The sequence below is a fragment of the Drosophila pseudoobscura genome, chromosome 3 (assembly GCF_009870125.1).
Source record: "Drosophila pseudoobscura strain MV-25-SWS-2005 chromosome 3, UCI_Dpse_MV25, whole genome shotgun sequence".
Taxonomy (NCBI): Eukaryota; Metazoa; Arthropoda; class Insecta; order Diptera; family Drosophilidae; genus Drosophila; species Drosophila pseudoobscura.
The window spans coordinates 16,369,264-16,395,973 of NC_046680.1; the positions used below are offsets into that span (position 1 = coordinate 16,369,264).

Here is a 26,710-nt window from a genome sequence, read left to right on the forward strand (position 1 = left end):
TTGATATGAGCCTACATATCTGTGTTAATTAAGCTCATGTGCTGTCGTTTCTGGGGCTCTACGAGTATTGAATGGCATTGAAGGTTAAACTATAGTAATCCGATTCGAGTTAAATCAATGAAAGGGCACCAAAATCAATCGCTAAAAGGCTTTCAGACCAATTGAATTAAATGCTCAAAGCATTTGTATTAAATTCAGCAAAAAACATGCAATTCCTAAAACACTTTATTGATTTAAGGGCTCGAATTTTGTTGCCTAACTTCAAATGAAATTCAATTCACTGGAACCGCCGAGTAGTTTGGTGGTAAACAAGTTCTTCCGCGATTCGTAGAGCAGCTCCTGCCATCAATTAAAAAACCTTTTTGCCAAAATTAGCGCACTCAATTAATTTGAAAATGCTTCTCCCGAGCTGCGCTTCTGGTCGGTCCTTGCCAGCGTCCCTCCAACTCCCAGCTGGCTGCTGGCACGCCCACACAAGCAACCTTTTCGGGCAACCCCGAACACAGAAACACAAATACAAACACAAACACAAACACACGTAGTACACCTTGACAGTGAGTGAAATTTCAATTAATCAAGAGGTGGAAAGGAAAGGAGAGGAACTCTCTGGTCGGGAACGGGTTAACCCTTGTCTGCGCAGAGCCACTAGATTCGACCCAGAAAGCGATAGAGTTCCCGCAAGAGGAGGGAAAGGGGTCACGAAATTTCCCCACCAGAGAATCGAGGGAGAAAGATAGAGAGAAAGAGCTGGCACACCTTTCCCTTTCCCTTTCGCTTGCTGCTGCTGCTGCTAGTGCAGGTGGCGATTAGTCATTATTTATTTTAAAATCAATTAGTTTGCCTGACATGAGAGGGCAGAGGTGAGAGAGGGAGAGGACCATAAAAGTTCACGTCTCATTGGCAGGGAAAAACATTTTTGCACACAACTTTTGGCTTTCGGGCTTTGTGCTGAGTAATTGGGGAAATATTCGGCATAGGTTCTACCCTTTCCGAGGGCACTACGATTATTTCATAACACACCCTGCACAGCAAATAGAGAATCCATTAATATATGAATCTGCGAGGGTATCTATCGGCTCGGCAGGTTTCTTTGCTTGCCTTTGCTTTGATTGCCAAACGGATTTCACAAGCACTTTTGACCATTTCCATAGGCTGGCCATAACAATAAAGTCGTGAAAATGCACTTACATGTCCAAGGACTAGCCATCAATTAGTATGCCAAGGGCAGACCTCACCATAAAGGATATGATTGCCATTGTGTCGGGAAAAATTTGGAAAATCAATTAACTTTTGAAAGTTGTTGCAGGGGAGGACTTTGCAAATGATTCACTATTCGAACGACGAATGAGGAAATGAATTCTGCATAGCTGATGGGCAATGAGGGCATCATCTTTTCGTTCATCGCTCGCCTGCCAAAAATGCAAAGCCAACAAGAGCAAAAGTCAGAGCGAGCGAAATGAGCAGAAATGTAAAGCAGGAAATTAAATTTACAAGAAATTGCACATCCATCTGTGAGAACAGCCCAAGCTGAATGTTATTAGAAAGGACTCGTCTCGGAGGATGTTAAGGCGAGCTGTCGACATCTGGGATTAGTTCGACCAGCCTTTCTTACGGCTTACGGAAGACGATGGCCAGGCCGTTACTGGACCAAGAGAAACAGAAACAGAAGCAGAGATTGCATATATTTTATGAATGTTAAATGACTCAGAAATGAATAAGAAGACCAATTATTCATGCTGCCTTGGAAGGACCACAATAAAGCGAAACCATTAAAGACTGCAACTACTGCCAGAGGATTGCCAGAGAATATTCCCTGAACGTGTGGCACACTAGGCACTTCTCCCTGCGGTCTCTGGCTTATGTGAGCTGAGCAAACGGCTCAGATTTCCTTTGCCCCAATAAGCTGGACAATCTCTTTAAGCCCTTCAAGTGTTTGCCACACACAACAATGTTCCTGGCGAACAATTAAAGCTCACACACAAGTGACATGTGACTCTCCCTGCTGGCTGGAGAGCTCCTGGAATGTTGTCCTTTTTGTGACGTAATTGCTGGCAGGCGGTGGCAGGCAGCAGGCAGCATGGGAGACAGGCAGCGGCACAACGAAGCTTATGAAATTAATCAAACAATGTGACTGGCTGGATGGATGGGCGGTGGGGCAAAGGACTCATGTGGCAGCAGAACATGCATAAATCAGAGAGTTTTCCCAGGGAAATAGTTTTGTTCAAACAACGTCCCCAGAGATTCGGATCAAGTTGGGGCTGTGCCTGTCGTCGGGGACTGCAGCCAAAAAGTCAAATGCTTTCAACGTCAGCAACTGTCGCCCTCGAGAGGGACGGTGGAGCAGGAGGAGCAGCAGGAGGAGCAGCAGGAGGAGGCGGAGTATGGGGCGGGTTGCGTGCCGCACATTTCCCATTCATCAGAGCCCCTTAGCCCGATTGCAGTGCAATATAATAACGCTCTAATTTGCATGCAGCAGCTGCAAGCTGCACAGATGCTGCATAGCCACCAGCCACCAGTCGCCAGTCGCCACTCGGAGGCAGCAAGAATCAAGTGAAAAATTTATTTAAACGCATGCCACATGTGCCACGCCCCCTGTCCTTTGGAACACACCATGTCACCATGTGGGGGGCACCAGATGAAGCTTGGCCTCTGTCTCCGAGCAAATATTATATTTTAATGAAATTTCATTTAGAACCAAAGTTATTCTGCCCCCAAGCCCCCTACCACAGTCGGCGGTTGTGGCGACTGTCCAAGGATGCCACCGCCAGAAGCACATTTCCCACTACGAGCACCAGCCAGGAAAAGGCAAAAGTTTAATTGAATAAGTTCCCTTTCTCTCCTGCAAAGGAGATGCGGTTGATATCTTCTCGCTGTCTGCAATTAATTCGAGAAGTGCATAATTCACGAGGCCCTCTAACGGTATCTCGCGGTATCCCCAACCAGAGCCAGTCCCAGCGTCCATTGTAACCACTTTCAAGCACTTGGCTAATTCAATTTCCCGGCCATCAGCGACATCGCGACGTCTGCAAGTCGGATTCCCATTCGCAGTCCCAGTCGCATTCGGATTTGCCCGGTTCGCATTCATTGTGTTTTGGACAAGTTGCCTTGCCTTTTGTTACAGTCACTCGTTCAATTTCCCAACGTCAACAGTTAACAGCAGTTTGCATATTGCGCAACGGCAACAACAGCCAACAGAGCGCCGCAAAGTGGCCGCTGGGCCCGGGCTCGGGCTCGGGTCCGGGTCCGGGTACGGGCCTGGGTGCTCGACTCTGGGCCGCCGCCATCCTCCTGCGGGCCTCGCTAAAATTGTCGCTGGCTGGGCTAAAATTAAATGCTTAGTTGGCCGACAACCGTCGATGACAGTTTCACAATGTCCCTGTCACTCCATTGTTTCCACTTGCATCCACTTGTGTGTGCTGCTGCATGCCTCATGCATCCCCTTGTCCATGTGCCTGTTTGTGTGCTCCCTGCGTGTGGAGATGTGGCGATGCCAATTTAAGCTCCATGCATCTTTGAGCACTGACAGTGGCAGTGGCAGTGCCAGGCGACTGCCAATGACTGATGAAGACAAAACCAGGCCCCCAGGAACAAGACTCCCTAAAACTTTGGCCGGCCACCAGGGCAAAGTTTTCCCTTTTGGTAATGATATAAAACTGGAGCAGACATCTAATAGAAAACAATTTCAAAAGAGTCCATCACATGTACATAAAATAGCTTGAATATGAACTCCTATAGATTGATCAAAAGCCAAACCCTTGGCTCCTCTATGGGCCTATTTTCCTTCAGTCTGTATGCGACTGAATATCTGTGTATCTGTATGGTGGCACGCTTTATCACAATTAGCTGGCGAAAGAGGCATCTCTGTCAGAACGTGCAATTACACACAATGAAGATGACGATGATGGGATGCCAGTGATGATGGACAAATTGCTGGCCATATTGTGCCACCACGGGGGGACAAAAGTTGACAATGGATTGTCAGATTCAGATTCGGATCGAGATGACCCTGGGATGGCTGCGAGTGGCAAAATGCGCCAATTATCTTCACCCAGCCACACCAGACGGCCAGGCAGACAAGTGCAGCAGCAGCAGCAGCACTTACACACACACACACACATATCCAGGAAGGAGAGACGACTCCGACTAAGGCCACAAAATAATAAAGAAAAATTATTATCTGGCCAGAAATGTTTCAATACCAGAGACAGAGACAGAGAAAGACAGCTCCGACAACAATGGCAGCACACCACACACAAGATGGGGACGATAATGTGTGGGGGATGTGTGTGGGGCGGGGGGGTGGCAGTAAACGTTTGGCTTCCTCAATTTGTGGCAGACTGTTGCCAATATTTTGTAATAAAAAAACCCCGCCCCTTGGGAGCCCACAATCCATCCCAAAAAAAGGTACACAAGATGATGTGTTGATGGCAGATACGACGGCAGATGGGATTGCCCGTGCTGTGGCATGCAACGTGGCATACGAGTGTTCGAGTAACAATTGTAAAACACTCAACAACTGAAATCGAGCTTTCTTTCCTTCACAATTGTCGGATAACGGCGGGTGGTGTGAGGGAAAATTATGCCATTCCGCAGCAGCAGCAGCCGCAGCAGGGAGTTTTCTTTTGGATAGTTTTTCCGCTCCTCTGTTTTTCTGCTGATAACTTTCAAATGCAATGCCGCAGGCTGTTGTGGCAGGGCAATAATGCAAAACACAGCAGCAGAAGGAGCAGCAGGAACAGCAGCAGCCGCAGCCGCAGCCGCTGCCAACGAGCAGAGGCAGGCTCCGATGTTCAATTTCTCATAAAAGTTTCCCTTGACAGCTGAGCCAACATGGGAAAAAGCAGAAGAAAAAAACAGAGGAAAACCAAAGAAATATATGACACACAATTCAAACTTGAGACTTGCATTTCGGCCTGCTGAATTTCAGATAAATCGGAAAGGAATGGTAGCAGCCAACCCCTTAAATATTTCAGAGAATTCCTGAAGTCCTGAATGGCAAATGGCAAATGGCAAAGTGACCCCGATCCCTAGAGAGCAGCAACCGAAAGAGCGCCAGAAACAGCACTTGCATTAAAATTAAACAAATTTTCTACTGCGGCGGAAACGGCAGTAAAAAACGAAGCGTAGTTACAGTTATGCCAGACATCGCCTCAGCCGCCGCCGCCATTGCCAGAAGCAGCACAACTTCCGGTCCGTGGGATGTTGGCCATTTTGTATTTACAGGCATTACGAGCGCTGGTCGGATTTGCGGCCCATTGGAATCTCCGTGGGGGCTCAATGCTTTAACGCGTTTCGCCCAACACCCACGGGACCAGGGACCAGGGACCAGAGACGGCTGTTGGCAGGCCCGACCCGTCCCGGCTTAGAGGTGTGAATGATTGCCAAGGAGCGTGGAACGTTCCCACAGGCTGGCAACAAAAGAGGTACAGCCCCGAGGCCATAAATATGTTAATCACAAAGAATTGCAATTGGGATTGCATGGGGTCGAGTGGAACGAGTCCCAGGATCATTCCGTTAGCTTAGCATACTTTTCTGGAGCAGCTCTAAAGATCGCCTTGCTCCGGTCGCCTGCTAATTAACACAGTTTTTGGGACAGCCCTTCGTTAAATGCCTGCCTTCCGTGCTTCCTCATTCCTCTGTAAAAAAAAAAATTGTATTTTTATTTTAATGAACCCCGCTGGCATATGCTAGAAGACAAACCGCAGAGCAGAAAATTATGCAAAAAAACAAAGGACACACAAAAATCCTAAAAAAAAAAACAAAAATAAAATAAATAAAGTTGGGGCACATCAGATTAAAAAGTAAACTTTTTAATAAAAATCACTTTAGCATTTCATTTGCTTACAGAGCACCAGAAAGAAGAGTGAAAAAAAACTTTGTGGTAAAATTAAAAATACTTTTTTATGCAGCAACAAAGAATAATCAAATAATGAAAGGAAAGGCAAATGTTTTTCACAGCAAATAATGAAAAGCGCTCATTGTGGTTAAACAAAAAACGAAGACCCACAGAGAAGGAGAGGGCTGCGAATGCAGCCAAGATACAGCGATAAAAGATTTAAATTTATTTTTTTAATAATATAGGAGCAAAGCCAAAACAAAGGAACCAACCCAACATATTTGCATTTTTGTGAGCGGGTCACGAAAACTTGACGAAAATGGCTCGGAAATATGAAAACTTGGCCAGGCCTAAACAAAGACAGAAAGGGGGTTGAAAGAAGCGACTGCTTCCACCCATGTATATATATATATTTTTTTTCTTGCGGAAATTCCCACTAAAGTGAGTCCGAGTCCGAGAACAAGAACGAAACGGATTCACTGCAAATTTAACACGAAATTGAATTCTGCTCATCATAATTTCCCCAAGGATGCTTATTAGGCAGCAGGCCAAGGAAAACTGGCTACACAAACAAAGCCCCAATGAATTGAATCGTCGAGGACTCCACTCAACTCCACTCCACTCCATCCTGCTCTGCGTCTCCGGCCTTTCCATAAGTGCAGCTGAGATGCGATGCGGACTGCTGTTATTTTCTGATTAGGCATGGGAGGAGACCCGTAAGCCAGGAGGAAATTGACAAAGGGAAAAGCAGCGCCTGATCAACTATGCATAAACTCATTTGGCAGGACAGCGCGAACCTTGAGGGGAAAGCGATGGAGAAATGTTAAATGTAGACACGGTGAAGGTGAAATAACAAATCCAACAGTTCAATTCCATTTACCATTCAAATTAACTTTGGAAAGAACGAAGCGAAGCAACAAATTGCACAAAAAGCCAACTAAAATAAAACAAGAGCTATGGCACAGCAAAATATTTGCCAACACGAAGCATACAATATGCACGTGTATGTTGTATGTTGTATGTTGTATGTATTCGCCACAGTGCTTAACCACATTTATTTGGCCGGAGGCATGCCAACAACCAACAACCGACCAACAACAACCGACAAACATGCAACCAACAAAAGAAGAGGGTAAAAATTACAATAAAAATAGAATAAAACAGAAAACAAACCCAATGAATCCATTACACTTTGAACTCTCCCTTTATCTACACTTGGTCCTCGTGGTATCTGTCTCTGCCCCCTCTCGAATCAATTGAATTTCGACTTTCGACTTTTCAGCTGGAGGCAAAGGAAAACTTTATCCCAGCGAAACAGGAATGCCAACCAGGGGAGGGACCCTTACAATGCCGAATGCCTCGGCCATGGCCAATTATCAAACAAACACTGAACGGTGAATAGTGAACACTGAACAGTAAAGAAAATTTGGTTGTGAAAGTTTCTCCTGCTCGGAATGGGGGCGGCACTCCCGAGCAGAGTCCGATAGTGCTTTTACTATCGAAAATCAACGAAATAACTCCCAAGAATATATCAAGAAATAAAAGAAAACGGATGGGTAGCTACACTGCTCGAACCCTTGGATACCCTGGCACATCAATCGATTAAGGCTCGGTAAGGTTTTTCCCCTTCGGGGTGACAAAGTACTGACCCAAAATACTAACGCCCCCGGTAATACCAGGGTATAACCACTAAAAGAAGCAGCTGGCGAATCGCCAAAAGTTTTTCCAACTCCCCACAGTATTTGCTGTGAGGAAACTTCGCATAGGGGTGGGGGATTGGGCCTGGCGAAAGATAGCAGCCAACCCCCAAGACCCTAATTGAAACCTAGGCAACGAAGAGAACTTAAACTTTTGCGTAAAATGCAATTAAAAGCAGCAGCCAAGCATCAGTTAGAGACGGATTTTTACTTAATCTTCTGCATCAGTTTGTCCCCAAAGCCCCAACCAGACAGCTCTGGCAAAGGGAATAGCAACAGCCGAGGCACCACATCCAAGCCAAGTTCCAGCAATTGTTGTTTCGGTGTGGAAAACTTTATGCCTGGCCTAATGCAAAAGCAAAGCAAAAGCAAACCAATTCCAAATCTTATTTACGCAGAAAATTAAACATCAACTCGGGGCGGGCCACAGAGATTTTGGTCTTGCTAAAGCAGGGCCTCGAGCCAGGTTACATAAGTTTTGATAACCAGAAGGCCGGGAAGCAGCAGGCAGTGGCAGACAGTTTTTTAGTTTATAGTTTGCTGTTTTTAGATAATGCAAAAGTTGTAACTAGATGCGTCCTCGAGGCGTTCAGTTTCCTTCAGTTCGCTCCTAGGTGGCCGGGTAGGTAGGAAAAAGTTTCACGCAAAAGATCGATAAGTAATAAAGTTTAGGGTGGCGGGGGGGTGGGAACATAAGTCCGTTCTGATTTGGCCAGAGAAACGGCGGCTCCGGCTGAAAAGCCTTAATTAAGGGATTAATTTTATCCCTCTGCGATGGATCCTTTCTTCTGAATTGTGGCAGCCGACATTTATCATTATGGCCAAGAAGAGAACTTTCTTTGCCTTCCGGCTAATTGAAGCAAACGTTTCGGTTGGCTTTCGGTGAGAATTTCACACTTGGATTCTCTCAATTGAAATTGAAATGCTGCAAATACTGGAAATGCCATAAAAAATCAATTAATTTTCCACTTCGCAAAGAGTGGGGCAGGAAAACGAATCGATTGGGGGGTTTCGGCAGGCCACAAAGTCGACAACGAAATGAAGACACATGTTCTTCGAATAATATTGAGCCAGGGTCTCCAGCCATTTCCCACTTCCCACTTCTTACATATCTCATTTCCTTTGCAGGTCTCTGGCGTTGACACCAGCCAATTTTCTGTAAGGCAATCGGCAAACACTCAAGACGGTGGATGCTGGGTACTTTCCACATCCACATCTACATCCAGTCACGTTTTAGGGCCCGGACTCCTCTAGCATTCGATTATTTGTTGACTCAAAAGTTGACTCTTCCCCCCCCGCCCACAGTCTCTCGTTTCTGTTAATGGAATAGGCGGGCCCACGAAATTGGGTCGAGAGTGTGTCGGTCTCATAACCTACTTAATTAGGATGAGATTTTTTTCTTCTTCTGCTGGTAATTGCGCATATGTCGCCAGGAAGCAAAGGCTGTGATGATTGCTCCGTAAGTGGCAGCAATTAGAGAAACTTTTCACCAGCGAATGCTCTGTGCTGCACTGCACTGCATAAATGAGAGGAGAGAGAAGAGGAGAAGCTGGGTGAAAGGTCAGGTCAGACTGATTCCAGCCGGCTCTTCGTGTAGAAACAAACAACAAGCAACGAAACGTATAAATAATTGAAATATTTAAGAACATAGAAACACACACCAAAATCATTTGGGTTTTTAGATAACATAACGAATATCGGGGTTGATGTGAAAGTTTTTGGTGGGCTGTAGGGCTGGGCTGGATGGATAGATAGTTTCGGTTGGGGGGATAGGGGGAGGTACAACATTTGTCAGCTAAACAGAAACTACAAATGAATAGGCGCCTTCTACTCACTGTAGGGCTGAGGTCGTGTACCGTATAGGGGCTCCTGCAGTAATGGCGAGCGACCATTTCCGATATCCTTAACTGAAATGAGACAAGAGCAAATGGCAAACAGATTGCGCGTGATAAATGTTTCCACAAATTTGTTGAATTTCTGTTTGGGTTTGGTTGCTGGGTGGTTGTAGATTGGTTGTTGTTTGATTGTTGTTTGGTTGTTGATTGGTTGTTGTTTGCTTGTTGATTGCTTGCTTTTTATCGTTGATGTTTCTGTTGTTTTTGTTTTTGTTGTTGTTGTTGTGGTGTGTGTATATGTGGCGATCTTTCTTCCTCAACATTCTCCTCCTCTCGGTTGTGATTTCTTTCGTTTGCTAAACGCTAACTTTTGCTCAACACACTATTGTTCTCAGTGTACGTAGGTGTCTGAGTGTCTGTGTGTGTGTGTGTGCTTAACCCACAGACATAACAAAAAGGAAAACAAAATGAGAACAAAAAGAAGATCTTCCCGTACCGGGAATCGAACCCGGGCATAGACCATATGGGACTACTGAAAGGTCTGTTTGCCGTACTCCATTCCCGGAAAGAGCAAAAGGCAACACAGAGGGGCAGCAGGAGGGCATAGAAGGGAATAAATTCAAATTCACGCTAATGCTCCCGCCTGTTCAGCTGCTCCCTCCTGGTTCATTGCCTCGAACGCCAGTGAATCAGTTTTTATACACACATAAAATACAGTAAAGTAAGGTAGAGAGGAGGCAAACCAGACAACAAAGTGGATTTCAGAGTTGGGGCAGGTCAGAGTCACGCGCGGCTACACGGAACGAGCGAACAGGAATACATAGTCGGAACGCGTCGCGTTCGAATAATAATATTCATTCAAAAATATATAAGAGAGAAATGCCGAAATTCTTATTTGATACAACATCTAAAGTGGATTAATTTATGACAGCAGACAGTTTTAGCGAAATGAAGAGAGCCCCCATCCCCAGCACATACGTCACCAGCTGAGATAAAAGGCGACAGCCACATAAATCAAGAGCTTTTTGAACAAGATTATCGAGCTATTTACGAGAGACAAAGAAATATACAAAAATATGTTGAAGGAGAATGGCAGAGAGTGCCATCTAGCGTGGAATAGATCACGATAGCACAGTGTATGGCCAGGTTCTGGCACACTTTCGCTAGACCGTTCACACGCTCGGTCCGAGTTGGTGCACTGTCAGTGTTTCAGGGCCAACTTCTAGTCCAAATCGAAGCAGTAGCAGCAGCAGCAGCCAATCATTCAATGGCGACCCCAATAGCCGCATACTCGTATAATGGCTAAAAGTCCGACGACTTGTTCAGAACCTGTTTCAAATATTTATTTACTTATTTTCGCTGTTGTTTGCCCCCAGCGCCCACCCCAACCCCAACCCCTGCCATTGCCAAACTGTTATGTTTCGGCCAGCGTGGTGCAATTAATTTTTATGTGTGTGGCATTTGCGTTTGTTTTATTGAGTTTTTATGGCTAAATGGGCTAATGATTTACATCGATTGTCGATTTTCGATGACCGATTCGGGAGATGGAATAAAAACATCTCTCCGTCCATCCCCACATGAACCACAAAAGGATCCCAATCGATGAATGGAATAGTCATTCTAGTCTTATACAGTACATATATAGTATATAACGAGTCCGAGAGTATTTACAGACATTTGCTCTGGGATCGGATCGGATTGGATCGCATCGGATCGCTTTGGCACTTACAAGCTATGAAATTGTATGGTACTTAGACATAGAGTTAGATTAGAGTGCTTCAACTGACTCACCTCCGGCACAGTCGCTGCGTAGTTGAGACGCCGACGCCTGTCTTCTCCGTACCACCACTCATCTGATACGATACGATACATGTATGGCCGGCCAGCCAGGCCCCCGCGGGTCACAACTGGGAGGCTTGTGCCCGGCGGAGGCAGAGGCGTTGGCGGCGGCGGTGGCAGAGGCGGAGGCGGAGGCAGAGGCGGAGGGAACGGGAACTACTCGTACAGACATGACATACACTCGAATACCGACCGACTAATACCACTCACTATACTATACACAGTACATGTCCCGGAATCAGTAGCAATAATAACACGAGAATGGTATAAGGCTAGGGCTTACATAGCTTTGAACAGATCCCAATGGTAAAATTGTGATTAAACTAAACAAAATTCAAGTTTGAATTGAAATGTTGTGGTTCATGGTATGACAAATAGAACACAAAATATATATGTATATATATATTATATACCATATAGCATATATAATATATGGATTTAGCAAATAGTTCTATTTTGATTTTGTTTGATTTATCTTATGGGGGTACTCTCTCATTTTATACGTCGGATTGTCAGTCAACACATCAGGAACAGCAACAACCACATTTGCCAACATCTATGCATTTCAAGGAGTATATAATGGTACTCCAATGATATCGGTTATCAATTGTTTTTCAGTTTTATGCAACAAAATTCAAAAACTTTTGGCGTTCCGCCTCAGCCGGCAGGCAAACAACATTTCAAGGATCTGTTCAAATACGTTTCCGGCTTATAACGACTACTAATTTCTGGGGCTGTAGTGACAGTAGTAGTAGTAGTAGTAGTAGTAGAAGTAGTGGTAGTGGTAGTTCTGGTAGTATCTGTTAGGATGGTAGTGGTGGAGAATCTAAGCTTTGATATTGATCCCGCGATGCATCGCTGCCTCTGCTCCTCCTTATCCTCTTCGATATTCTCCACATCCATATTCTCAACACCTTTATCCTCATCATCCTTATTATCCTTATCAACAACAACCATTCTGGATGCGTCGGAGTCGCTGCCCGTGCCATGCATCTGCATCTGCATCTCTCCTGCACACAGACAAACACAAGCGAGATAGAGATAGATAGTAGATAGTGTGTTGGTTGTGATATTTTACTGATTTTTGTTTTTTTACTGAGTTTTTTTTTTACTTATTTTGAGTGAGAGAGAGAGGTAGACAGATAGAGAGAAGAAGAGAGAGAGAGACAGTGAGAATTCTTGCAAAGTTTCGGTATTTGTTGTGATGCTTTTGGTCCTGCCCAAAGAGTTTTATTTATATATAAATATCTATATATTTTCATGTTTTTTTTGTATCATTTTCGTGGTTTTTGAATTTGGGTTTTACCTTTTTTTTTGTCTATATATATTTATATTGATTTGTTGTATAGATTGCATAAAATTGAATGATTTTTTCAAAAGAATTTTCAAACTTTGAATTTTTCTTGAATTTCTTGTTTTGGTGCGTTCTTGCAGAGATATATATTATATTATTTTTTGTTGTTGTTGTTGGTTGCATTCTGTTGTTGTTGTAGCTGTTGTTGTTGTAGTTGGAGTTGTAAGTAGTAGTTTTTGTTGTAGTTGTACTGGTTTTAATACTTTGGTGGACAATATCTATATATACATATAAATATATATATAGTAGTAATATATAGTTCTGGTTCTGGAACTTTCAACGCACACAGAGACGCACACAAACACAACAAAAGGGTATTAGTAAGTTAGCAAAGAGTATATATATATATATATATAGTGAGTGGGTGGTTTTTTCTCTCTCAATCGATAACTGCTGTACTGCTTTCACTCGGTTCTGATTCTGGGGGGTTAGTATTGTACGAGTATATTTAGTGGGATCGAGATTAGTTCGGATGGCGTGGCAGGCAAGGCAGGCAGGGGTTTGCACGGGTTATAGGCATGGTTGGGATGGAGTTGTTCTGACCACACGCAGTGTGGTCGTATAGTGGATAGATATAGGGTGTTCTATGCGCACTACTACTCGCATTCGGTATTTGGTTTTCGGTTCTAGATCTATGTTCAATCCTTGTGTTGCTGTAGTTCTTGGAGCTGTTACTGGGATTATTTGAAATACTCGACAGACTGTTGCAAAAATAAAACAAATCATTACAAAAAAAGTTGACACAAAACACGTGTTGTTTGTAAAAAGTGTGGGTTGTTGTTAGTGATTGGTTGTTGTTGCTGTTGTTGTTGGGTTGTTGTTATATTGCAAAGGACCCTCCAACCAGGTCTCCCCGTTTTCCAGCTCTCTTCTGGAACTCTCTCTTTGTACAAATAGTGCAGGGGTGTATCTGGTTTCTGGTTTCTTTTTTCTGATTATTTATGTTTTCTGTTGCATATTGATTTGGCTGTATTTTCTTGTTGAATTCTTCTTTTTTGGTTAAGCAGAAAATCATTTTTGGTAGCGTGGCGTGGCTGTTGTTGCTGGCTTTGATGTGGTTGTTGTGGTGATTCTTGGTCGTATGTTGCTCTATGTTGCAATGTTGTGTTCTTGGGCATATATATATTGTATTTTACAAGTGTGTTTCATATTTAAGGTTTTAGTAGTTTTAGCAGTGATTACTATATATCTTTGTTAATTTTTCTTATTCGGTGGGTTGGTGTTTTTCTTTGTTTTGTTCTTGTTGTTGTTGTTGTAGCTGTTGTTGTTGTTTTTGTTTTTGTTGTTGCAGGTTTAGTAAGACGCTTTTCATGTGTTGGAATTGTGTTGAGGTTGTAGTTGTTGCTGCAGTTGTGCTGAGATCGCTGAGGCTTGAGCTGATTTTCTGCTGGTTTTTTCTTTTCTTTTTGAAACACTTTAATCACTGAATCAGAGACATTTTGAAGGCAAATAAATGAACAAATGAAAACTTAACGAAAAAGAAACCCCATTCAAGAAATTACATTGTATTTTCACTAAAAGCAATATATATATATATTGTATATTGTATATTGTAGAATATTTTCCCATGGATTGTCAAAGATATGTGGATATGTGAGTGAAGTAGTAGCATTCGTTTATTCCTATATAAAGCTTAGCTTAGATATTACATACATGTATCTAGACCCTCTATCAAGGCCATGTATGCGTATGGGTATGCGTATGAGAGTGTGAGTGTGCGTGATGGGTGTGTGGGTGACGCTGTGCGGTAATAATGATTTACTCTTGAGATCAGGCACATGAATAGGCTGCGGCGGGGATTGAGTGCTGTGGAGAAAGCTCTGTCAATGCAAATGTTTTCCTATAATTAACCAAGACTCGACTCCAGGTCTCCATCAGAGCTGCTAACCCAGCGACGATAATAATGATGATGATGTTCGACATCACTCGGAAATGTCGAGCCATCATCTCATCCAGTGTCACCGAGTGGGGGCTCTGGCTCTGGTTCTGGCAATGGGCCACTAGGGGCATGGGCTCTCAAAATGTATGGCCAAGCAGCAAAAGCCGGCCCAGGCCATTATGTGGGCAGCAATGAAAGCCATTTTAATTGCTTCTAAATGAGTGAGGACCACGCAATTGCACAGAGAAGACATAATGCCGCACATACTCGTAAATGTTTGTGCCTGTGGCTGGGACTATCACGGGGACTATGACGGAGGACTATGGCGGGGATTGGGGGCAAGGGTTCCTGCAAATAAAAGCCCATATCAGATCAGGGCACTAAGGCAACAAATTATTCACACTGATTACATGAAGTTTTCGCTGGGTTTTCGGGCATTAAATAAACCATGCTGAAAAAGTAAACCGTTATAATTACGATGTATTTGATGGGTACGGAGGGGGAAAGGGAGGGCGGGAGGGCGTTAGGGGGCCCCGGAATGACAGACACACAAACACATTGAATGGCAGCAGCATATGGAGGGCACTAAAAACAAATTGGGGGTCCAAAATGGCGCAAGGCTCAAGATAAAACGAAAATAATCAGCAGGCAGTCAGGCCGAAGGACACACTCTCACACAGACATCCACACACACACCACACACACACACACACACACCACTACAGACACTTTCAGAAATCGTTGTGTCATAAAAATAAACAGCCCATCGGGGGGAAAGCAGTGCTTTGCAGTGAACCCAGGACTAAGGACAATCCAATGTTGATTTAGGATAAAGAAAGCAAAAGCGAAGGGGAAAGTTATTTGAATGCAATTTAAATAAATAAGAATGCGGCAGGATCGAAAACTCTAGCCATAATTGAAATCACTGGGAGAACGGGGAGTTGCCACGGCGACACACGCCACAGCCCCAGCCCCAGCCACACAGCCCCTCAGCCCCTCAGTCACAGGATTGCCAGCGTGATTTGCATGTGTGCCAGAGCAAAGAGAGAGGCAGAGAGACAGAGAGAGAGAGAGAGAGAACGTATGAATAATTTATGCGCATTTAATTCGATTGTTGTGGTTTATAGGGAGACATCCTTTTGGGGCATGTGGCATGCGGCATAGGGACACCTTAGCTGGTAGAACTGCGAGGATTACGAGCATAGTACCTCGTACATAATTTAATCGTAAACATGAAATAGTTTTGTCATGTTTTATATTCAACTTCAGTTGTCCCACTTCTAAACGAAAGAATAGGAAGGGACCCTGCCGCCGACCCTTCGTGGGAGTCTCTATCCCTCTCCCTTCGTCTCTATTTTATGGCATTTGGCATTTCCGTTTCGCTTCCGACCCGTCCCGTTTCATTTCATTTTGTTTCGTTTCGTTTGTCCTTTGTCTAGTTTTATTTGTGTCTCGACTTTTATTGAAATTTCTGCTACCTAATTCCGGCATACGCCGTCCCGTTTTTCGTATGATTGTTATTTTGCTGCCGTTTCCGTGCATTAGGAAATAAAATAAATAATGACTGCGATTACGGTGCACATTTCTGGGGCCCCCCTGGGAGTCAGCCACAGGCAGCCGAAGGGGACGCGGGAAGGCCTATTCAGTGGTTAATTACGGCCAAGTTCCTGCGGCTATCGGGTTACCCAATCAGGGGACATAAATTTTGTAAATGGGCAACCGTTTTGGCCAGCTCTGAGCATAACCAGATCTAAACTGCTATTTGCTGCACCATTCCCCCCTTCAGTAAATCGTCTCGAATCAATTTCAAGCGCAGACTATTCCTCGGCAGAAGCCAAATTAACTCGGAGACAAACTATCCGGTAAAACGAAACTGTCACTTTGCATCAGGTCGACGGGCTAACCGAAGGGGAGAATCGCAGTCCCTAAACGTATGAAAATGCACGAAGTTTTGCCAAGTCGCTGGCTCCACATTTAGCAAGGGCAAAAGTGCAGAAAAAGAAAAAAAAAAATCGAACGTCCTTGGGCCAAAAGAGAACCCAAAAGAAGGGCGAGGGCAAAGGATGAGCAAAAACAATTTGCAATCAAATAAAGAACAACGGGGCGGCGATGGGTGATGCGGTATGGGGGAATGGAGGATGGAGGATGGAGGAGGGGTAACCTAGCAAGAGAACATCGCGTGACAACACGAAGCAAAATGCGACTCCTGATGAGCATGAATCCATCTGAAGGCGGGACAAGGATAACCGCAACCACAGCCGCAAGACGCAGCCCGAGAGGATGACAGCAAAATGAGTAGAAAATTAACAAAACGCGAATAGACAGAAACAGGGACTGAGACAGAGTGCAGGATAGATGCTAAGCCACCACTGAAAATATCTCTCAGATATGCAGCAGGACGACGATGGAGGACGAGGACGAGGACTAGGACGAACCGCATCGGTGGCAACTGTGGCAGCCACGCGGTTGTCAAATGCAAATGCAAATACAAATTTTCGGTGTGCACTTGATGAAGTTTTGAGCTGCAGCAGGAGCTGGAAGCCACTGCAGAGGTTCCCTCCTTGCTGCCTTCTATCCTTGCGACGGGCAGTGAATGGGGGGCTGGGTGGCTGGGTGTTTGAGCACTCAAGTCAACTTGTTAAAAACTTCTTTGCTACTTTGGACGGTTTCGGCCAGTGCCAGTCATTTCGAATGCTTTTTTGACCAAGCGGAACAGAACGGAGGTAGAGCGAGAGGGACAGGGAGAGGGTGGAACCTTGTTTACCCAAGGCGGTGGCACAGTCAGGAGGACACTGCCACTACCAGTGGCACCGCCTTCACGTGCTGGCATTTTGTATCGATTGCCAGGAAAAGGTAAGAAAAGCGCCAGCTACAGAAAAGGATAGAAGGACGAAAGGCGACAGAGAAAGACAGAGTGCTGAGGATTTACAGAGGGCGAGTGAAAATCTTATGCAAATATTAGGTTTGCATTTTCCACTTTATATTTAACTTTACTCACTTCACTTTTTGTTTTCCCTCTCTCCACTTTGTCCCCTTTGTTGGCTTTGTCCGCTTGTTATTATTGTTAAGACAATAATTTAGGACGAAATCGAAGTACAGCCCAAGTTGTGGGGCTCCGGCATTGGAGGCGGCGTGGATTGTCACATGACTACCATGATTTTTAATGAACTCTATTGATTTTCGTGGAGAAATATCCACAGCCATCGAATGGTTGGAGGGTTATGGTAAGCAATTTGCATTTGCCGATCGATTGAAAGGACAGGAACTCTGCCAGCCCCCTTATCCGTTCAATTAGCCAACCACAAGGATTTTGTGGGAAAAGTGCACAGTTTCCACCTGTCATGGAATCGTTTGAAGCAAAAAGAGATGCCCGCCAGTCGTTCCATCATCAGCCACAAAGAAAGGAAAGTATCTCCTGCTTTCTGTTCGTTCTAATTTACATGGTCCCCCCACACCCACCACACCACCACACCCACTGCCAGGCTCCCACTCCCACGCCCAAACGGCAATGATGTTGTAGCTGCCAGCAACACATCTGTGCCCACGCCTTCTCCATTTCCATCCGCCCAGACAGGACAGACAGGATCCAAGTTCATTCAGTTCTGTGCCATTCATTGATGGGAGGCTGGCTGGCTGGCTGGTTGGGCAGCTGGTTGGCTGACAAATGGCTGTAGCTCAGTAGAGGCTCATCCGTTTGTGGCAACGGCTAGCACACAGTGGCAGAGAGGGAATCGGTGGATGTGGCATGCAAATGCAAGTGCAAACAAACTTCGGCTGCCACCAGACAACACCAAATGTAAACGGCAATCCAACGAGGCAGATAAATGCATCGGAGGAGGAGTAAGAGGACGAGGAGGAGGAGGAGGAGGAGCAGGAGAAGCAGGAGGAACACCAGCAACAGTAGCCAAACTTTGTGTCTGTCCGTCCATTGAATAGAGCGTGGCTGAGGCTGTCTGAGTTATTGTGGCTTTGGTCATCCTGCTTTTTCCCCTCAGTCGCAGCCAGGGACAGTTCCTGCCACGTTGCTGTGGCAGTGGTTGCGGCAACGTTGACACTTTTCCACAGCAGCAACAGCACAACAACAGCAACAGCGGCAACAACAGCATTAATAGTGCGTTGGCCTGGACGGGACAGGATCCGCTGGTGGCTCAGTTTGTCGGCCTTTTGATGTTGCCCGTCTGTCGACCTCTTCCAGCTACAAATTGCCAAACAACAACGACAAGGATGACAACGCTGACAGTGTCGCCTCGCTGTCTGCCCCAGACGAGAGTCGGAGTCGAGAGAACAAGAGAGCGGAAAACCGGGGCAAAAGCATTTAATTTCATTTTTATTCAAAGTGAAATATACAAATTAAAAATGGCATTTAATGCGCAACTTTGTCGCCTGTCATAAGCACAGAGAACATGTGAAATGCGCAGTGGAGGGGCAAGTTGGGAGCAAGAGGAGTGGAGTGGCACTAGCAGTGACAGTGGGAGTGGCACTGGCACTGGCAGTGGCTGGGGCTGTGGCGGTGTCTGTGTCTGTGGGATTGTGGAGGCCACACTGTGAGTCGCAAACAGGTGGCACTATTGCTTGGACGTAGGCGGCTTTTGCTGGTGTTCGTGGCGGTGGTGGCAATGTTGTGTATCTTAAATGCCAGCTGCCACATGCCAGATGATGATGGTGATGCGGTCTCCCCTTTGTGTCTGAGTGTGCGTTAAGACATTAAGTATACGCCTGGGGGTGTCTACGGTTAGAACTTTGAAGCGTCGAAAATTGTTAATAAAAGGATTACGGCAATGCTTCGGGAAACAACGTAATATGAAGCAGCATATGAAATTGCGCATACGCCACGTGTGTCAGCCAACTAGAGCAAAGAGCAAGGAATATGTGGGCAGGGTGGGGTTTTGGCCAATTAAAATGTGGATAACCAAAAAGAGTTCAGCACAGCAAGCCGGCAACTGGGGATATTTCTACAGTTTATTTTGGACTCGGTCTCAAGTGACACAAAAAGCAATCATCTCTCCGTCTTCGTGTGCGTGCGACAGAGAGTGTGTGTACTTCCGTGTGTGAGAGTGTGTGTGTGGTTTTGGGCAATGCAAGTGTCTATGACAGAGTGTGGGTGGGTTTGTGTGTGTGTGGGTGCTGCAGTGTGTGGATGTATAGGTGCATCACTTAGAGGCTATTTCTTTTTAGGGGGAAAAAAGTAGTAAAAAATGTGAACGCACTTGGTAGAATCTCACCTGTGCTCAGCGTATAGTCCCAGCTGGTATCGGGCTCGTTCTTGTACACATTCAATTTCTCTGGCTGCAAAACGGTCACAGAATATATCACGATATACAGACGAGCCTGTAGAGGCCGCGATCAATCTTACCTTGGCATAATCAATTTTCAAAGTGCAGCAGCCGGCATAGATGTCGGCTCCATTCAGATTCTCGCGCGCCCGTGTGGCCGCATCGAGGTTGTCGAACTCTACCATGGCCTGGACGCCGTTCTTTTTGAAGATGACAATGCGCAGCACTTGGCCATGTGGATGACAGATTTTGTGCAAGACATCCTGCAAGAAAATTCAAAGATTCGAGTTAGTAATCGTTAATCGTTTTAAAAGGCCACAGAAGTGAGTGACGACTAATTGACAGAAGAGGCTACGAGTGACACAATTCCCCTTGCCACTGCCATGTCCTTTCACTTTCCGTGGCTTTGTTCTGCCGACGATCCTGCCCCAGGCCAGGCGGCTGTTGACAACTTCCCAGCGTTTACGCTCTCAATTTCATTTGTTTTCGCTTTTTTGTCAGAAATAATTGGAATTTCTCATTTATCTGGCCCACACCGCACAATCCGAAGAAAGTTCCTTCCGAGCTCCTTCCAAGACAGCTGTGTAAGCTGTGTGTGTGTGTGAGGCTCAGGAACTCATTAGCATAATTTAATAAGCACTTTGCTCGGCTTCACTATGCCAAAGAAATTTCCCAATTAACATTCATAAATTTTCGAAAATTACGTTAATGAGTTTCGAGTGTGCAGAGGAGGCGGCCAAAGCCAAGGCGTGTCAGGTCTAGCCCAACGGGAATGGGGGCAGCAAAATAAAGAATACCTCTTCCAGGAGACAGCGGGGGGGAGTGGGAAAAAGTCTGGCTGGTTGCTATTCTGAGAATTAATGGCAAATTATAATGAGCATTGGTCGTTGCCATGGAAATTTATGGAAAATTTAAGCTGCCAAAAATGTCTTCTTCCCAACCATCCACCCTCCCCCCCTCTCGCTATCTCTGACTTCCGTTTATTTATTTCACAGGCAAAATAGTCGAGAAATTCGATGATGGAAGGCTTTTCGGGGAGCTTGTCATGTTGTAATGGGTTAAATGTTCAATTTGTTCCACCAGCCCCCACTCTCCGCCCCATCTAACAGGGAGGATGTGCCTGAGCGGCTTTCGTCGGAGGCTGTATTTTGTTATTCATGAAATTCATCGATAAGTCCGATGGCTCATGAAATTTTGAAGCGTGCCGAAAACTTTTCACATTGATTTGCATTACACAAGCAACTTTCTGGGGTAGCAACTTCATTAGGCCGGACTTTTAGCCTATGCAAATTTTCCATTTCCGAATATTATTCGACTGAAGACAAACACGGGATGGGGGGGGGGGGGGGGGGGGGATGGCGGTGGGGATTTATACTGCTCACCAAGGAGTATGTAGAGAAAGGTGCCGTCACTGGTACTGACACACTTACGAGTTCTCTTTACGTTTTTCCCGTTTTTCCTGCTGTGCTGCAACTCCTCTTACATGAATCATTTTCTCACTTTTCCGCCCCATCGCCCCATCACCCCATCGTCTCGTTCTGCTCTATAATTGTGGATGTCTGTGTGTGTACTATTACTTAATTATTAATGCAGCTGCTTTCTTTTTTCCCCCCTCTGCACACACTTAACACTTTCCGACGACTCTGGCTCTGGCTCTGCCACTGCCACTGCCACTGCCTCTATCAACCGCAAAAGTTTTCTAATTAGTTTTTGTGTGCACACTGCGCTTTATAGTTGGATGGTGCGCCATTCTACTCCATGGAAATGTGCCGGCCAGAGGAGTGGCAACAGTGACAGCGGAAGCTGGAGTGCAAGTTGCAGCAGCAAGTGGAAGTGGAAGTGCGCGAGAGAGAGAGAACGAGGAGTGAGAGTGAGTAGGGGACTGGGGGGAGCTATGGATGGGCGGCTAGAGAAAAAACATTTTCTCGCTCATTTTCATCTGCAACGACATTTTACAATTCGTTTCTGAAGCTGCATTTAATGCGATTTGCCCAAGGTCCTAAAGCAGCACAAGGACAGTACAGGAAGACAGAGCGAGAGGTAGGGGCAAAGTTAGAAAAAGAACGAGATAGCGAGAGGGAGCACGATGGAGCTGGAAATGTCTGCAATTATTGTAAATAGCGCAATCATCGAGCAAGCCAAAAGCGTCACCAAGCGCCAAGTCAAGGAGGAAAAAAGGGAGGTGGAACTCAGAGAAATTACTCTTGTTTATGAGAGCAGCTTATTGAATAAATGAGGCGCGTGCCCTTCGATGGCAGCTGGGGGAGACCTCCTCGAACCCAACTAAAAGGATACGATACGGATACTCGCCGCTGTTCAGTCATTGTTGGCTGGTAATTCGAGCCCATTAGGCGAATGGCGAGAGTCAGAGAGTCACGGAGGATGCGTGGGTGCGGCACGGCGATCCCTGAATGATTGTGTGCGAAATGGAGCTGATTAGACCAAGCCCAGGGGGAAAAGCGGAAGTGCCCGGGTATTCTCCAGACTATCCTCTAATAAAGTACAGTTGTGCCCGAGCCTCTTAAATTCCTGGGACTGATTGAGGGCTTTAATCAACATGTAGATACCCCAAATTTGTGGCTTGCTCAACAAAATTTTGCCATAAAATCTCCTAGCTCCCAAGTGCTCTTAAATCCTGAAAGAGATGCAGCGCAGCAGCTGGCGTGCATATCAAAAGGTTCAACATTTCACAAGCTGTTGAAATTAAAAAACTAATCCACAAGAAGGCGAGAAATAAACAAGAGGAAAAGAGAGAGGGGGAAAGAGGAGAAACAAATAAACCGCATCCAAAATGAAAGTATTAATAAAACACAAGAGGGGGGGTGGGTTTTCCCTGGTGGGTGGGGGCTGGTGGTGGTGAAACAGTTATTTAAAATATAAGAGCCGTGCTTTCCAGCGATACATATCGTACGAGTACGTGGCATTTTATGAGGCACTATAACTTGTTCGCACTGGCCGCGGGACAAGGGGCGTCCCCACCACCCCACCAACCAAAAGAATGCTGGGGAAAAGGACAAGCGAACAACAAGGCGAGGGGAGGAGGGAAAAATAAATTAATATTTTATCTAGAGCAGAGATTCGCATTGCATGCCGCCACCCTCCGTCCCCTCCCCCTCCCCCACCCCTCCACACCCACAGCCGCCGCCGCCACCGCCGCCATGCATTTTGTTTTGCCATTTTATGGCCATCATCAAAAGCGCATTAAAATTTTACTAAGGCCTCATGGCCGAGGGGGTGGAGGAATGGAGCTTTTGCCCAGGAGGTGGGGAGTGTCCAGGCGTGCTAAATATTAAATCAGCGAAATGCCACCAGCAACAAGGCGGGAATGAAAGCACAGGCAAACAACAAACAACAAACATCTCCGCTGCATCTCCGTGTGGCAGGGAAATATTTTAAGCGGCTTTCCCCAGGTCCATCAGCGGACCAGGTCCCCACATCATTCGTCCTCATGAAGCGGACAATGGGGCCTGCCAACAGTCCGGCAAATCGCATTAAATATTAATAGCGTTGTGTACTCGGTGGCGTTATCAACAATTTTGTGGTCAGCCATTGTTTTCTGATTTGAGCTGACATTTTCTCAGCAGAATGCTCTTCACTGAGTACTCCCTACTTCTTTCAAGACTTACAAATAGTCTCCAGTCTACCACAAATAAGCTATGAGCATATATGGTTGCTCGGTCTTGTGGTTTCATCAGAAATTGCACCTTCTGATAAAACATAAATGCTTTCTTGCCAGGATGCGAGGACATTAGACAGAAGGCAGAGCAAAGCACATCGGATCAAATCAAAGCCATATTTGTGGCTTCACAGCCTTCCGCTTGGATACTCTCTTGGCCCTGGCTTCGGTGGCAACATCTGCTGGGCCCTGCAGTTCGATTGATTGATCGAACCGGAGAGAAGTCATTGAACCGACCGCAAATTGAGGAGGAAACAAACCGAGAACGGAGTTCATTCCCCCGCCAGCAGTTCCCTGTTTTGGTCTGGTTCTTCGCAAAAAAAAAAAAAAAAAACTCAACAAGTTTTTGTAGCATTTGAATTTTCTTATTGACCCATTTCTTGGGGGCAAAACCACAAAAGCACAAGCCCAAACACAGCCAGAACCCGAACCCGAGCCCGAGTCCGAGTCCGAACCCCAATCGCAATCCGAGCAAAGCTCATTCAAACCCGTTTCAAGTCATTTGCAACACTTTCGGGGCTGCAGCTGCAGGGGAAGGTCGCTCCGGCCACAGAGTGAGAGAGGGGAAAGGGAGGTAGAGGTAGAGACCAGTGAGTAACTGCATTTTGGCCTGGCTCTCACCATGTGCCGTTAGCTGCTGGCCCAAAGCGGGGCAAGGCAGCGAGGCAGAATCGGCATCGCGGCCCTTGAGTGCAAAAGTAAATTTCAACAACTGGAAAGACGGGTTTTCTTCCTCGTTTCTCTTCCCCTTTGAAGGCACACGACTTTGTGGATTTGTTAGAGCCGAAAGTGAAGCCCAGCGAAAGAGATTGAGTCCTCGCGAAAGCAAAATAAACACCAGCTTAAGCCAGTAGTTTGCTGCACAGTTGTGCTCCTTGCTGGCATCGATTCAATTTATTCGATGGCAAATATTTGCGGCCACTGATTGGCCGATCACTGTGGAAGAGCTAACAAAATTAACACATTCGCAGTATCCATAAATCAACAAAAGTGCTATGTATTTTTAATAGGTCTGTAAATATAACATTAAATTTATGCTGCAGGCGATCGCCCGGACCCAGCCCCAGCCCCAGCCCCAGCGCGACTCCGAGTGGCAGCAAACAAATCATAATGCACAGAAAAAAGTGTGCACAAATATTTTCCTATCATTACGATTTCCATTTCATTCTCATTTTCCCCTGACATGTACACACGGCTGGCTTCCCCCCCTATCGGAACGATCTCTGAGGGAATGGAAAAATTAGCATAATACAAATTATCAAAATTGGAAAATCGCAGGTCCGTAAAATATGCATACACTCGATGGGAGGATGGGTGGATGGGCGGAGCGGTGGCCAGGCAAAAAATGGTAATAGAAACCTAGCTTCGGGTCGAAACTTGAGATACCGGGCAATTTCGGATTGAACTCTGTGAGCCGCGGCAAGACCCAAAGCTCCACATTTATACTCCGCCAGAGGACGCACACTGCATGAGGAAGAGTGTGTGTGAAGAGAAAGAAAAGCGGGTGGACGGAGTAGCATGGTCACAGCAGTTTAATTTGTTCCTATAGTCTCTGAGATCTAGGCGCTCATCGGGACGGACAGACAGATATGGCTATATTGACTCGGCTATTGATTATGATAAAGAATATATAAACTTTATAGGGTCGGAGACGCTTCCTTCTGGGTGTTACACCCATCCACTTCCATCACAAATCGTATCTACCCCTATACTCTTTGAATATCGGATGTAACTAAGATGTAAGATATATCTAGGTACATACTATATTTAATGTATGAAATCGAATGAGCCTCCTTTTCTATCCAAAATTCCTTTGCAAGGGTATAAAAATGCATAGAGAAAATGCATGTGAAAGTGACCGTACGATGCATGCAACCACATTGTTTTTTCTTTTGTTGTTGTTTTGGCGAATATTAAAAGACGAAAAGGAAAATAGCCGAGACAGAGGCGAGCTGTTAAGACACTTCCGGTGGCGGTGGCAGTGGCAGTGGCGGCTGTACGCTGCTTCTTCTGCCTCTGCGATGTAGCTGAAAATGTGGGCAAAATGTAAATGAGGCTCTCAAAGATGCAGAGACTGAGATGGGGCCGAGTGTTGGCAATAAAATATTGCCATTAACATTTAATTGAGGCGCACCAAAAGGAAAACCAGGGAAACTCTCGAGTTGGCCGGAAAGTGGTTTGTTTTGTGGGCGTGAGAGGGCGTCAAACTGTGAAATTGAGAATGGCATAGAGTCATTGAGGAGCCCATGGATGCCCCAATTAATTGGAATGCTAATGGCAGACAAATCTGCGAATTTGAGCCAATAGAAATTATCTTCCGCTCAGTAGAATTTTTATTCACTTTTCCGATTCAATTACAAAGGAAAAACTTGGCAAACTCCCCCCGAATTAGCTCGAAAAGTGCCAGACATTGATATACAGATTCTGGTAAGCAATTTGGTGACAAATATTCTGTAAGTGGCAGCATCTCTTATCGCACCTTAACGGGGCTCTTAAGTGGCTATTGGCAGGGCCAGCAAGAGGCTGCTAATTTTTTCCAAGAGCCCATTGTGCTCCACCCATCGCGCCCCACCAGTCCCCCCAGCCTACCGCTGTCCGTCCTTCTCCCTCTCCCTCTGCCGCTGCAGCTCTTCAGTTTCAGTTTTACAACCAATAAAAAGAATTTTATGACCACAAACATTAAAATGTTCAAATTGAAAATAAGCGCAAAACCAAAAGCGACATGAAAGGAGGGATAGACAGTGGCTGCTGCTCCGGGGTACGCAAGGGGCAGCCACAAGAGAGAGCATGAGATACATTTTAAAGCAAAAATTTATGTCTCACAAAGGTAGCGATGAAAGCAGGAAGGGGAAACGGAAGCTGGAGAAAGGAAAGAGAGCTGTGGCAGAGAGCCTGAGGGGAGGTTACCAGGGGCTAGTCTCCTGTCAGTGGCACACAGAAAAGTCCAGAGTCAGAGCCCGCTTAATGTGTTTGTTTGAAGTTGGCCAAAAGGAGAGCAACAGCAGCAGCAGGAGCATCGGGAAGAAACGAAGGCCAGGACGGGAGACAATGGAAATTACGAGAGCACAAGAGCCAATTCGAGCATGAAAATGTAAACAAGCAGAGCTCGAGGAAAGACGACAGAGAAAATGAAATCCAAGGGAATGGAAATACCCTCACAGAGGGTCACAAAATGTGTGCCGGAAAGTGGGGGCAGAGCAGAACACGCAACATGACAACGAAATCAACAGTTAGCCAATGAGCCAGAAAGGACCGAAAGGAGCGAACGGGCCGAAATGGAGGCCAGCCATCGAGCAAACCCGTTAACGTGACAGAGCTAAA

The 26,710-nt window shown here is 45.6% G+C and overlaps 1 protein-coding gene across 20 annotated transcripts in view; it reads right to left on the reverse strand.

Moving 5' to 3' along the window:
• The window catches only part of sm (heterogeneous nuclear ribonucleoprotein L), a 101,288-nt gene that overhangs the window by 29,460 nt on the left and 45,118 nt on the right, over positions 1-26,710 (reverse strand). For 6 of the 20 annotated variants that reach the window (XM_033378650.1, XM_015184835.2, XM_015184832.2 and 3 more), the window contains exons 4-6: positions 19,794-19,976; positions 19,648-19,726; positions 9,369-9,440 (exon numbers count right to left, since the gene is read on the reverse strand). In XM_033378650.1, the coding sequence (XP_033234541.1) occupies positions 9,369-9,440; positions 19,648-19,726; positions 19,794-19,976 (334 nt within the window). Of the gene's footprint in view, positions 1-9,368; positions 9,441-10,819; positions 11,101-11,159; positions 12,218-19,647; positions 19,727-19,793; positions 19,977-26,710 lie in introns of those variants that run through there. The other 14 variants (XM_033378661.1, XM_033378660.1, XM_033378663.1 and 11 more) reach the window with 7 other exon arrangements.